The sequence below is a fragment of the Rousettus aegyptiacus genome, unplaced genomic scaffold, assembly GCF_014176215.1.
Source record: "Rousettus aegyptiacus isolate mRouAeg1 unplaced genomic scaffold, mRouAeg1.p scaffold_m13_p_1, whole genome shotgun sequence".
In the NCBI taxonomy this organism is placed as follows: Eukaryota; Metazoa; Chordata; class Mammalia; order Chiroptera; family Pteropodidae; genus Rousettus; species Rousettus aegyptiacus.
Genome location: NW_023416284.1, coordinates 47,877,192 through 47,889,909, shown reverse-complemented (window position 1 = coordinate 47,889,909; position 12,718 = coordinate 47,877,192). Strand labels below are relative to the sequence as shown.

Below are 12,718 nucleotides of genomic sequence, written 5' to 3'. Positions count from 1 at the left end.
GATCCAAAAGTAATTTAAGTGAATTAAACTTTTGTATTTCATTCATTTTTCCGCTTTCCCTCTCTCTTTTTCTTAAACATTTATCAAGAAACCAATAAATGCTAGACAATGCTAGCTGGTATGACTAATATTACTGTATTAATAGTATATTAATTACTATTATATATTGAGCACTAATTGCCAGCATATTGGAACTATAAGTACTTTATAGTGCTTCCCATTAAATCCTTAAAATAACCTATCAAAGTAAATGGTTTTATTACCTCTATTTTATAGATGAGAAAATTGAGGGTTACGGATATTAAATGACATCTCCAAGATCACATAGCTAGTATGTAAGACGAATTAGAAAAGGAAAAGATTGGAGGCAGGAGATTTATGTGAGAAGTTTTTAATTTTATAGTTGAGAGGGGATGAAGATCTTGACTAGGATGGTGTAGTGAATAATTAAGAGAGGAATTATGATTTATATTTCCAAGAATGAAATAATAGGACTTGCTAATAAGTTGAGTGCAGTAAATTAAGAATTGGAAAGATTTAAGAGAGTGTATAGTGATTCTGTCTTGAAGAGTGGAATGAAGGTGGTACCCCTGATGGAAATGAGGCATTTGGAAAAGGAAATAGGTTTGGAGTTTTGGATAACGTTCATTTTAAGTCCATTGCTAAAATCAGTGTAGGTGTTTCAACCCTCTCTTTATTAGACTTCTCTGAAGTATTTGCTATTGTTGATAAATCAGTTCTTAAAATTTTCATTTCCTTGTTCTTTGTTGACTTTGGTCGATTGTTCTTTTCCCCTCTCTCCTCCTTATTGTCCTTTGCCTATTCCTTTTTCTCTACTCCTTGAATATTGATATACCTGCCTGATATGGTTCTCATTGTTATAAACTGGCAAAATAATCTCTTAAGTACTCACAACTCTAACTACATCCCATAAGCTGATGATTTATAAGCATGTATTTATCCCAGATAGATCTTCTGAGTGGAGACCTGTCTGTTTAAATGCCTAGTAGATATCATGTATGTCTCACTTCAGAATTGAGCTTGTCTAAAACTAAACTCATTATTTTCCCTCCAAATCTTCCCTTCCTCTCATTTTCTGAATGACATCATTCGCTCTTCAGCCGGAAAACTGGGAGTTATTTGTGATGTCTTTTCTCGTACTCCATGTTCCTAACTAGAGAACATGTGTGGTGATTTCTGTCTCTCCAATGTCTTATAAGTATTCTTTTTATATTCATATTGTTAATGCCATAATTTAGATATTCATATCTTTCAACTGTACTATCTCAAGTCTCATAAATAATCTTTCTGAATTCCTTCTTACCTGTTTCTAAATTATCCCACAATTGGAGATAGATGAACATTGAACACAAATTTATGAAACCTGCCTTACTTAAAGACATTTTAAAAGTTCTTTGTTGCCTAAAGAGTGAAACCCAAATTCTTTAGCATGACATGGTTCCTTCTGTGACTTGGCTTTTGCACACTTTTCCAGCCTTTTACTTAACTTGCTATCTTAGATACCTTAATATTGAGTTCTTTGCAATTTTTCAGATGTGCCAGGCTATTTAGCTCTTCAGTCTTTTGTTCACATTGTTTTCACTTCCTGGAATGCCCTTTTTGCACCCTCACACCTGTAGGGCACCTGCTTAGTGTCACTTCCTTCCCTGCCAGGTGACTAGTATTTTCATTATGCTTCCACTAAATCTGGTACCATGGAGCTTCTACTGCTTTATTTGTTTATATGACTTCCTCTATTGGGCTAAACTCCTCAAGGGCATGGGGTTCTTTTAGTTATATTCTTTGGTACCTAATACAGCATCAGTACATCCTAGGCTAGAGTTTTGTGAACTCTTTCTGTAAAAGTAGAAATAGTAAGTATTTTTAGATATGTACATATATTTGCAATCCATATGGTCTTTGTGACAATTACTCAATTCTGCTATTATTAAATGGATAAAAGCAACCATAGACAATATGTACAAAATGATTGTAACTATATTATAGTAAAACTTAGGAAAACATATGGTAGACTGGATTTGACTACCTGGCCATAATTTACCAACCTTAATTCTGGACTCTCATATATTAAATAATTTAATTTCTTGCATATTAAATGACAACAGAATAGCTAACTAGGCAACAGATAAATTGAAAATATGGTCCTAAGAGAGAAGCCAGAGATTAAGTCTAGTATTGTATTAGCTGATGTTATAGTATTGATGAGATTACCAAAGGATTGATATTTAGGGTATATGTGTGTATAATTTATGCCTAAAAAAATTATGAAAAAACTAGATTTTGAGCAGTAATCCTCAAGTCAGGGAAGCGAATACTTGTTTATTCTAATATGTATAAATAAGTAATAACTGTTCAATGAATATTTGTTGAATGTATGTAATTAAAAACAGGTCTTTTTCATTCATGCAGTTAGGAGATGGTTCGTCTATGATTTGTAGGAGAATTCTGCTCCAAAAGTTTATTTGAAAATAAGTTTGAAGCTTAAGGCAAATTTCTTCATATATAGTGTTATATGTAGTGTCCTTCCCAAGCTACTATATAAAATCCTAATTGATTTGTAATATATTTGAAGTATATTGTCTAATAGTTCTGTGCAATCTTTGCCAGCTCAAATTTTTCTTTAGAAAATTGTGTTCAGAATTAGTTTGGGTTACCAGGACTACACTTTCATCTTATCATTAATGTCAAGATTTTTCATTCCTCACTTGTAAGGGTGAAGGAAATGGTGCTGTCTGAGTCTTAAGGTGTTACTGTTTGTTTGTTTGCTTCCCAAAGACTGATAGATTAGGAAATGAACTATATCTGGTTGAAGTTTGGTGGTGAAGAATAGAAAAGGGACCTCATAGGAAAGTAGAAATCAGGAAGTATGAGATATAGATACTCAAGCCATTATAAGCCCTGTGGACAGTTCTCATTCCCAGACAAATCTCTAGGTTCTATCTTTTTTTTCCTCCCTTGTTTTCTCCTCTTAAGACACTATGGTCCTAAATGTCAGAGATCACATTTGACCTGTTAAAGAATAGAACTTCTTCTTACACTTACACTTCTCTACCTGATCACTTAGTCTTCTGTCCCTGAAGCAAACACAAACCTTTCCTTTTTTTCTCATTTAAAAAATAATTATTGATCAGTTATTATATGCCAGCACTGAAGAATATGCAAAGAAAGGCTCAAATGATAGTGTTGGGTATTTGGATTAAAGAGAACTAAAGCAAGATTCATCTATATTTAAAGAAAACAAAACCTTCATGTGAGCATTTTGTCTCAGATCTGTCAAATTAATTCTTTAAGTAATCTTTTAATTTGCTCTACATACTCTATGTTTCTGCAGTGGGTCATCTAGTATTGTTTCCACTGTGGATCTGTAACAGTGTAAGAGTACTATTAATATATTCATAATTAGTCATAATTCTGACTTCTTTACATGTATATAGTTTAAAGTTCTGTAATTGTTTTTAAAATAAGTGTGACACCACATTTTTTAGAATCTGTTCTTTTTGTTTTTTGAATTTCATAACATTTTGTTATTTTCATATGTCATAGTAATGACCTTTGAAAACCTAGCTTCTTATATTTAATTTTTGCTCCCACTCCAGGAATCAGAGATGGAAACAGAAGAAGAGGTTGACATTTTAATGAGTAGTGATATTTACTCTGCAACTTTATCAACTAAATCAATTTCTTTCACACGTGCCCAAACAGGATGGCTTTTTCGGGAAGATAAAACAGTATGTGCAGATCTAGATTTTTAAATTTTAAAAATTGTTTAGTGTTTATTGTTGCTATAATAATGTGATGGAAATGTAAGAACAAGTAGCTTACTAAATTGTCTTCAAATAGTTTTTTCTTTCTTCCTTGAATTCAAATAGGGGATTATAATGGTTGATTATAGAGTTGGAAAATATTATTGCAGAAGCCAAGAGAGAACGTTTAGCTCATTTGAATTCTGTGTTGGGAAAGATTCTTGTTTTCAGCTGCCTTATTATTATACAAGGAACAGTGTCTTTACATGGTTCCATTACATTTTCAATGCTTTATTCCTCAGGAAGATCACAAAGAAGGATATGCTTTTGAATTCATTTCTTTGGACCTTTTTCTTTCTACTTTTAGACTTTTAAACTGTTTACTTTTCTAGTATCTGTTTCTCAGTGTTCCATATATGTGACTGCAATTAAATATGCTTACATTTATACAACACTGTCATTAACTTAAATCTCAGTGGAGGTTTCCACTTAGTGAATTGTAAATTTTTTACATAATTGCTATTTCATCTGACAGCCAGAGATTATATAAGTCTGTTCAAAATATATTCAAAAAAATTTTAGACATACAAAAAAGCATTTTATAAAATTTTAAAGTCAAGAATAATTAACCACATAAGGTAAGGGCTAGGATTTACTGGTTTTAAAATTATTTTTTCTTTTATTACACACAGTAGAAATGAATATATTCTCATTGGAAAAACAAAAACAGCCTGTATTAGTCAGGGATCTCTAAGAAACAAAATTTCTTTCATATGTATCCATAGTAATATGTAGCTTTAGTTATTGATATTTGTTAATAAAGTGTTGTATCTATTTTACACTTCTTTTTAGTATGCCTTAGAAGCTTTTTCTTATTAGCAGTGCTACTTCATTCTTTTCAACAATTGCACAGTATTCCATAGTATGAATATATTGTAATTTATCCAGACTTTTATTTTTGGACATTTAGATGAATAGACACAGATTTACGTCCAGTTCTCTGCCATTATAAATGATGTTGCATTTATCATTTTATGTTCTTTTGCAATGTCTGTTATAGATAACCAGAAATAGAATGGCTGGATTAAAGGGAATATACACTTAAAATTTTTATTGTTATAATGATTTACTTTTAGTAAATGCTTTTTCATTATAAGATTTCAAAAACTGATAATTATCACCTGAGTATTTCCAAACCACAGAAAACTCCTCACTATGAGATCTAGGCTCATCAGTTTTTCTCTCTAAGCCTATTTGGCAACAAATAGCATTATAGGATTCCCAGTTATGAGATCCTACACTGCAATCCATTTGTTGGCTTGAAGTCTTATTTGTTTGTACTGTGTTCTTCTGGACAGCATTAGAAGGATCACTTCAAGAGAAGATAAAAATTGAAGCTGCTGTTCATCTAGTGCTACTGCTAAGCAGCTCAAAGCTCTTGAACAGCGTCTAGGTGATCTTCTTAAATCTTTGACAGGTAAGGAGGGAGTCAGTAATGCAATGGTTCCCATTTTGTAGGTAGAAACAGGTGCAAAGCGCTTTGCTTTCTGGTGGCTGGTAAAGAGGTCACCAAAAGCAGGGTAGACGTGGGAATAACTCTAAACACTTAGATTTGAATGCCAGAAAATAGCAGTAAGATGGAGACCAAGTGATTTGCATGCAGGTAGAAATGGGAATCTTGTTTTCAGTTAATTTATTGATCATAATTTTTGAAGTAAAGTATTTCAGACTCTGACCACCTGTGAGTCTGAAAAAGATGAAGGTTAATGTTGAAGGACAACTTCATCGAAAGGAAACATTAACTCTTTTTTCGATGTCCTTTATACCTCTTGAATTTTCCTGTCTCTGATCCGTAATGTAAACACTTAATTGTATTGGAGTGCAGGACTACTCTGTCGTTCTCTCTTTGTTGAAAGCAGCAAGCAACTGTAACTTGAAGTTTGATCCTGTTAGAGAATAGAATATTGGAGCAGGTAATTCTAGTTGTACTAGTGATTCCTAAGTGACTTAGGCTATTTCTTTTTATTCCACTTTCTTTTCTATCTATAAAATGGGAACAGTAATTATCCCTGACCCCTCCTTGTTGCTCATGATGTTTGTCAGCTAAGTGTTCAGATAGCTTTATGCTACTTGGGAGTAGATTCTAGAGGAATACTATGTGGTATTTTTATTTAGATTTAATTCATTTGCAGATTAACTTCCATACATCTTGTGTGTTTTAAATTTTTCTTTACGACTTTGAAACGTGTAATTTCATATATTTTTTAACTTAATAGAATACGATAATTTGATAATTTCAAGTACCAAAGGGATATTTGTTTTCACCTTAATGTTACATATTTATGTGAAAACATGTATATATGTATATTACTTCAAAACTTTCTTTTAATCTAAGGTAACTAATTTTTTATTATTTTGAAATATTTGATTTTGTTTTAGGAAAGAGTAGGAAACTTTTTGGCAGATTTTTATCTGGTGAATGGACTTGTTTTAGAATCAAGAAAAAGAAGAGAACATCTCAGTGAAGAAGATATTCTTCGAAATAAGGCCATTATGGAGAGTTTGAGTAAAGGTGGAAACATAATGGAACAGAATTTTGAGGTATAATTTGTACTTCTAATTTATAAGGTTCTAAAGAAGGGGCAGACTTTATTCCTGTCATCCAGTGAGTTTATATATATAAGTACACTCAAATTTTATTTACTTCATACACTTTTTGTTTTTCTTTGATATAGCTTTTGGTGATTTTTTTGTGAATCTGTTCTGTTCCTGGTCTTTGAGTCTTTGCTAACAAATAGATTAAATAATTTCATAAGCATGAAAACCAATGTTAATTTTTAATACATGTCCCTTTGCATGTATTCTGAAATCATCTGCCGCTTTTGAAATCATCTTAGCTAAAGGTCCACTTTATGAGTTATTTCTAGCCTATACCTTCCCATAAATATTTATTAGGCATGTGTTTAATGAAAGCATACTATATGCAAAGAATTATGTGACTGTAGGGAAATGGAGATGGGGGGATTAGGAAATGCAAAGGTATATGAAAATGTTAACTACCTCTACTGTCTTATTCCTTAATAAGATGAAGTGAACGAGTTCTTAAATTTATTTTTTATTTTGACAAATTTACTTATTTAGTTTGTTTATTTATTTAATGAACTTATTGAGCCAAACTGATGACATTCTGTGGAGCAAGATTGCAATTGTAACAATTTTAGACTTAAAAAAGTTCTATAATAGTACAAAGACTTTCTGGATATCCTTCATGAAGATTCCCCAAACATTAACATTTACTAAATTTTAAAGCAGTGTTTTCAAATTGCAGGAGAGTGACCCCTTTCTAAATTATGAAATCAATTTAGTGGGCTGTGACCACCTTTTAAAAAAAAAATTAGATTCTAAATAAAGATAATAGAGAAAAACCAGAGCACATCACACACAGTATGGGTCATTATTACTTTATGAAACAATAGTTTCAGGGTGTATGTGTTATGTAAATATGCATATGTCTGAGTGCTGGATTGTGGTGTAAAATGTAAATCACAGTTGCAAAAAAGATCAAAAGCTACCATGAGGAGGCTTGAATTCTTTGAATGTTTAGTCTCTCCCCTGTGATATTGTGCCAGATTATGTTTTAGGAATAGACAGATTTTTAGAATATTATGCCAGTTTCCAACTAATTCATGGTAATACCCCGTGTGCCATATTTTAATGTGCCCTAATTTAATGTTTAAATATCTTAATGTTTAGAAAGCTCATGTATCACGTGAATCAGCAATAATTTGGTTAAATAAATACAGAATATAAAGTGTTTAAGAATCCCCATTAAATGTTTAAAATAAAATTGTGATCATACCAGTTTAGTGTGATTCTGTCCCCTTCCTGCCAGATAGTCTTTGCAGTTCTCATTTTTCTTTTGGTTTTGGGATAAAGTAGAGCTTTACCAGACTTTGTTTTTCAGAAGCATTCTAGTGTTTACTGATATCTTGATCACTAGGAAACATAGGACATGATATGCTTGTCATTCTACTTACAGTAGAATGCTGTAGTATTGTCACATGCCACAGTATTATGTATAATATCCCATTTTATGTGTTAAATTTGGTATTGGTTATGATTTGTTTGGCTGATTATAAGAGATTCTAAAATAATAATAACTTAAACAAGATAGAAGTTTATTTTTTTCCATGTAAAAATCTGAGTTTGTAATGTTTCTTTGTTCTGTGGGTTAATATTAGACCTAGTCTTTTTGTCATTTCTCTACCATTCCTAGGATGTGGTCCTCATCTCCATGGTGTAAGGTGGTTTATTACCTGTTTAGTATTCCAACAATTAGGAGTAGGATTCTTAGCCGTATTTAGGAAAGAGAGGACATGCCTGTTCTGTTTGAAAACCCTGTTAGAAGTTGCACACATCCCATTGATTAGAACTTAAACACATGGTAACACTTAGCTAGCTGCAATGGGTGGCTAGTTTTTCATTAACTAGTTAAGTTATATATCCACCCAAAAATTTGGAAGGGAGGTTCTTTTTTACAAGGAACAAGAACATAGATATCTAGTAGACCTCTAGTAGCCTCTAGTAGGATGCATACCTGATGCTTCGGTTACCACATAAACACTAGTACTCACCCAATATATACCTTCAGTTCTGACCTTTCTCCTGATCATCAGATCTATATTGCTTTTGCCAACTCCACTTGGATAAACATAGGTATCTAAATTTGGTATGTTTAATTTTTTTTAAATTTGTTTTTCAGTTACAGTTGACATACAATATTATATTAGTTTTAGGTGTATAACAGTGATTAGGTATTTATATATTTTACTAAATATCTACCCCGATAAGTCTAGTACCCACATGACACCACACATAGTTATATTATTGACTATAGTCCCTATGCTGTACTTTACATCCTGTGACTATTTTTATAACTGGCAATTTGTACTTTTTAATTCCTTTCACCTATTTCACCTATCCTCCCAACCCACCCTCCTATCTGATGGCCATCAGTTTGTTCTCTGTATCTGATTTTGTCTGTTTTGTTTGTCTTTTAGATTCCACATATAAGTGAAACCATATGGTATTTGTCTTTTTCTGTGTGACTTATTTCACTTATCATAATAACCCTCTAGGTCCATCCATTATTGTCACAAAATTTGCTAAATTTGATTAAACAATTTCTTTCTTTTTTATTCCAGTCTTTTCTGTCTTGAGTGGTAGCACCATTATCAACTACTATTACCCAAGCCAGCAACTTCAAATTCATTTTTAGATTTCTTAGCTTTCCTTACTCCTGTGTCTGATCAATCACAAAATCCTAAAGACCTCTTGAATCTATTTCTCACCTTCCTTTTTGAAACATCCTGCCCTTATCATTTCTCATTTGGATTACTAAGATAGCTTCCTAGCTTAACACACTGCTGCCATAGAGATTTCCTTGAAGTAGATTGAACTATGCAATTGCCTATGCTCTAGAAATAAAATGTACAGAGTACTTACTATGTATCAGGCGCTGTTTAAAGCAAACCATTTATACTTAACAAACCATTTTTATTCTCACAACAACCCTGTGAGGTTTATATAATTGACTAAACTGAGACAGAAGAACTTGAATAATTTGTCCGAAGTCAGCTACTAATTGGCAAAGCCAGGATTTGATCAGTCTGGCTCCAAAGTTTGTGTTTTAAAAACTACATATATTGCTCAAAATTTTGCCTATTGTTTTCTGAGTAAAATACAGCCTAATGCATAAAACTCTTTCAAACTACTTTGTCTTGCCCATTTACTCTTATATTTTACTAGTTTCTTTTGATGTAGTCTGCTCATACTAACAGGACATTGCACTTGCAGTTTCTCGGCACAGCATGCTTTTTCTCACCATTGTCTTTTCCTTAGTCTCCTTAAACTGGTCCTTTAGACCTCTCCACTCAGGAACCACCATTATTGGCACATCATTTTGGCTTCCCCAGTCAGAATCGAAAACTCCTTCTCTGCTTTTATGCTATCATCTAGATCCCTATATCATAGTCCCCATTGTTCTGGATTATAATGATCTACTTTCTGTGTGTCTCTGTAAGCTTCTCAAGGATGAAATGTCCTCTTTCATATTGCCTGATGCTCAAAAGCTGTATGTTTTCTTCTCACGTCCTGTTCCTACTCAAAGATCATCATTGACTTCTAACCAACAAAAACAGAATCTGTGGTCTTTTTTCAGGCTTTTTCTCTTTAAAGTCTCTGTATTATGATATTGAAACAATCTTTTCTTTTGGCCTCCTTCCTGTCCTCTTTCTTGCCCCCCTCCCAATGTATGTGGTTTTTAGGATCAGTCATCAGCCCTTTATTTTCTTATTTTTCATCTAGTCAGAGAATTCTTAAATCTTTATCTCTTAACTCCAATTTCTTTTTCTTTTTGTAACTGCCCTCCAGGAATTTCCCAGGGTCCAATAGTTCCTGTTATTTCCTGAATCCTTTATTCTGTGCCAGGTAGTATGTTCTTTTCATACATTAGCTCCTTGAATTCGTAGCTGTGAGGTAGGTGTTCATGCTCTCATTTTGCAGGTGAGTTAAATTGACATAATAGAGAGTAACTTGCCTAAATTCACCATTGCCAGGTAGTGGAGCTGGGGTTCCAACTGAATTTTATGTCTTCAGAATTCTTGATTTTATAACTCTAACATCTAGACTCTTTATATCAAAAACGGTACTCTGAATGGGATCCTCTTCCAGTGTTACTATTTATCTTGTTACATCAGTTTTCATGTATTACCCTATTGTGCCACAGTTTGTCTTATTAATTTTTCCTTAGCAGATGTCAGTTTCTATTGCCACTGCCTAGTTTCTTATTGCCAGTTCATCCTATAATGATTCAAATTCATATTTAAAAAAGACAAGATGTAAATTTTAAAATCTGACATGACCTTTTACCATTGTTATTGATCTCCTTTTTGACATTTCCTCCCTAGTTCAAATAAATCTATTTACGTGTGTTTTTCATCATGAATTCTCCCTGTCTAAATACTCTTTTTGTTTTACTTTCATTTAAATTTGAGCCCCAACCCTCTATGCTGAATTTATTATCCATCTCTTTTCTGAGGTCCCATACTACTCATTTTTTTGTAAGCTCATAGGGACTTTTTAATCATAATATTTTATATTTCTGATTAACTGTTTATGTCTGTTTTTTTCTTTCCGGCTCTAAATTGTAAACTCCTTAAAGTTTGTAGTTCCTGTGTTCAGCAACTAGTATGATGCTAGTAACACTTTAGATGTTTAAAACATTGAGTGAATGGATTTTATTACTTTTGATACTTGTCTTCTTACCTGAGATTTGTTAAAAAAATTGATAATATTGCTAATAGAGCTTAAATCACCATGGAACTATCTCAGAAATAATCTCTTTAAGCATTATTTTGAAGAGACTAAGTAGTTCAGTAGTTTAGTTTATGTCTTTAAAAGTATTTTTAAAAGTAAGCATTTTTTCTTCTTCCCTCCCTCTGTATCCGTTTCTCTATGTCTCTTTCTGTTTCTGTCTCTCTCTGTCTATCCCTCTTTCTCTCTTTCTTTTTAATTTTTTGGCAGCCAATACGAAGACAGTCTCTTACCCCTCCTCCTCAGAACACTATTACGTGGGAAGAATATATATCTGCTGAAAATGGAAAGTAAGTGGGTTTTAGTCTTATTTTGTTTATATATTCTTCAGTTTTTTGAAAATAACAATTTGTAAAAATGTGAATATTTAGGTGTAAAATTGTTTTGGAATTATTAGTAGTTTTATCTGAAGCAGTTCTTTTAACTTTAAAAAATAAGGCTTGATGAGGGACAAGTATCCCCAATTATGTACACCTTTTGAATAAGTTATGGAACCTTCATTTTACATCCCTGCTGCCTGTTTACACATACCAAAAAACCTATAGGCCATTGTTCTAAGGAAATATAATGTGAGGAATTTCCCAGTGCAGTTGCTTATTTTGACTTTCCAAACTCCTGTCAGTACTTTTTTGTTTTAGCCTGTCAGACTACTACTCACCATCCTTATATAAGGCATTTGCTTAATGTTATATTACTAATATTTAGTAGACTACCTAGCATATCATTTGCATTCAGTAAATATTATTGAATAAGAGAATGATGAATAATAAATATTTTGAATAAGTCAATAAATAAAACTTTTTTCTGGACAGCCATGTGAAAGAAAGTAAAGTCCTTTGCAAAAAATATTTAATTTTGGCAGAGAATAAAATATTACCTACCTGCATGCTTAGGAAGAAGTTGTAATGATTATTTTTGTATTGAAAGGTTTATTATACTTTCTAACTTCTCCAAAATGTTTTCATCTTACAATATTCTATAGTTAATGTGGAATTCTTTATTCCTCACATCCTTTCTTATTGGTCAGGGCTGAGAACTGTAGATAGTAAAAGAGTTTGAATTAAATAAGTGATTCTAAAAATACACAATGATATTTTAAAGTTATTTTTAGTGATTTCCTTTATGCGTAAAATGTGATTATTAAACTTATATTCAATGTGAAATTTGTCGAGTTTTGGTTATTTCTTCTGAACTTTTACACTTTGCTATTTTCTTTTTTGTTGTTGTTACTTTATTTCTTATACATATCTCATTTCCTTTTAGCATAATTTTATTTCTATACTCAGAGAAATATTGGAAGAAAAATTGAAATATTAATGTCATTGGAAGATGATAGATTCTTCTTAGGGAGATGATAGCATGTGGCAAAAGTTTTCTAATATTTTTCTTTTTTCCATTTTAGAGCTCCTCATCTTGGTAGAGAACTGGTATGCAAAGAGAGTAAGAAAACATTTAAAGCCACGATAGCCATGAGCCAGGAATTTCCTTTGAGAATTGAGTTGTAAGTTTGTTACTAACTATACAAATTATGAAGAAAGCTATTAAACCCTAAAGGCTGTAATAATATTTGCATCTAAGTA

The 12,718-nt window shown here is 32.2% G+C and overlaps 1 protein-coding gene across 1 annotated transcript in view; it reads left to right on the top strand.

Moving 5' to 3' along the window:
- Nucleotides 1-12,718, top strand: part of ANKRD13C (ankyrin repeat domain 13C) — a 70,162-nt gene that overhangs the window by 50,970 nt on the left and 6,474 nt on the right. Inside the window, exons 8-11 of the mRNA XM_016148935.2 lie at nucleotides 3,618-3,749; nucleotides 6,204-6,365; nucleotides 11,349-11,428; nucleotides 12,541-12,639. Of these exons, the coding sequence (XP_016004421.2) occupies nucleotides 3,618-3,749; nucleotides 6,204-6,365; nucleotides 11,349-11,428; nucleotides 12,541-12,639 (473 nt within the window). The remainder of the gene's footprint in view (nucleotides 1-3,617; nucleotides 3,750-6,203; nucleotides 6,366-11,348; nucleotides 11,429-12,540; nucleotides 12,640-12,718) is intronic.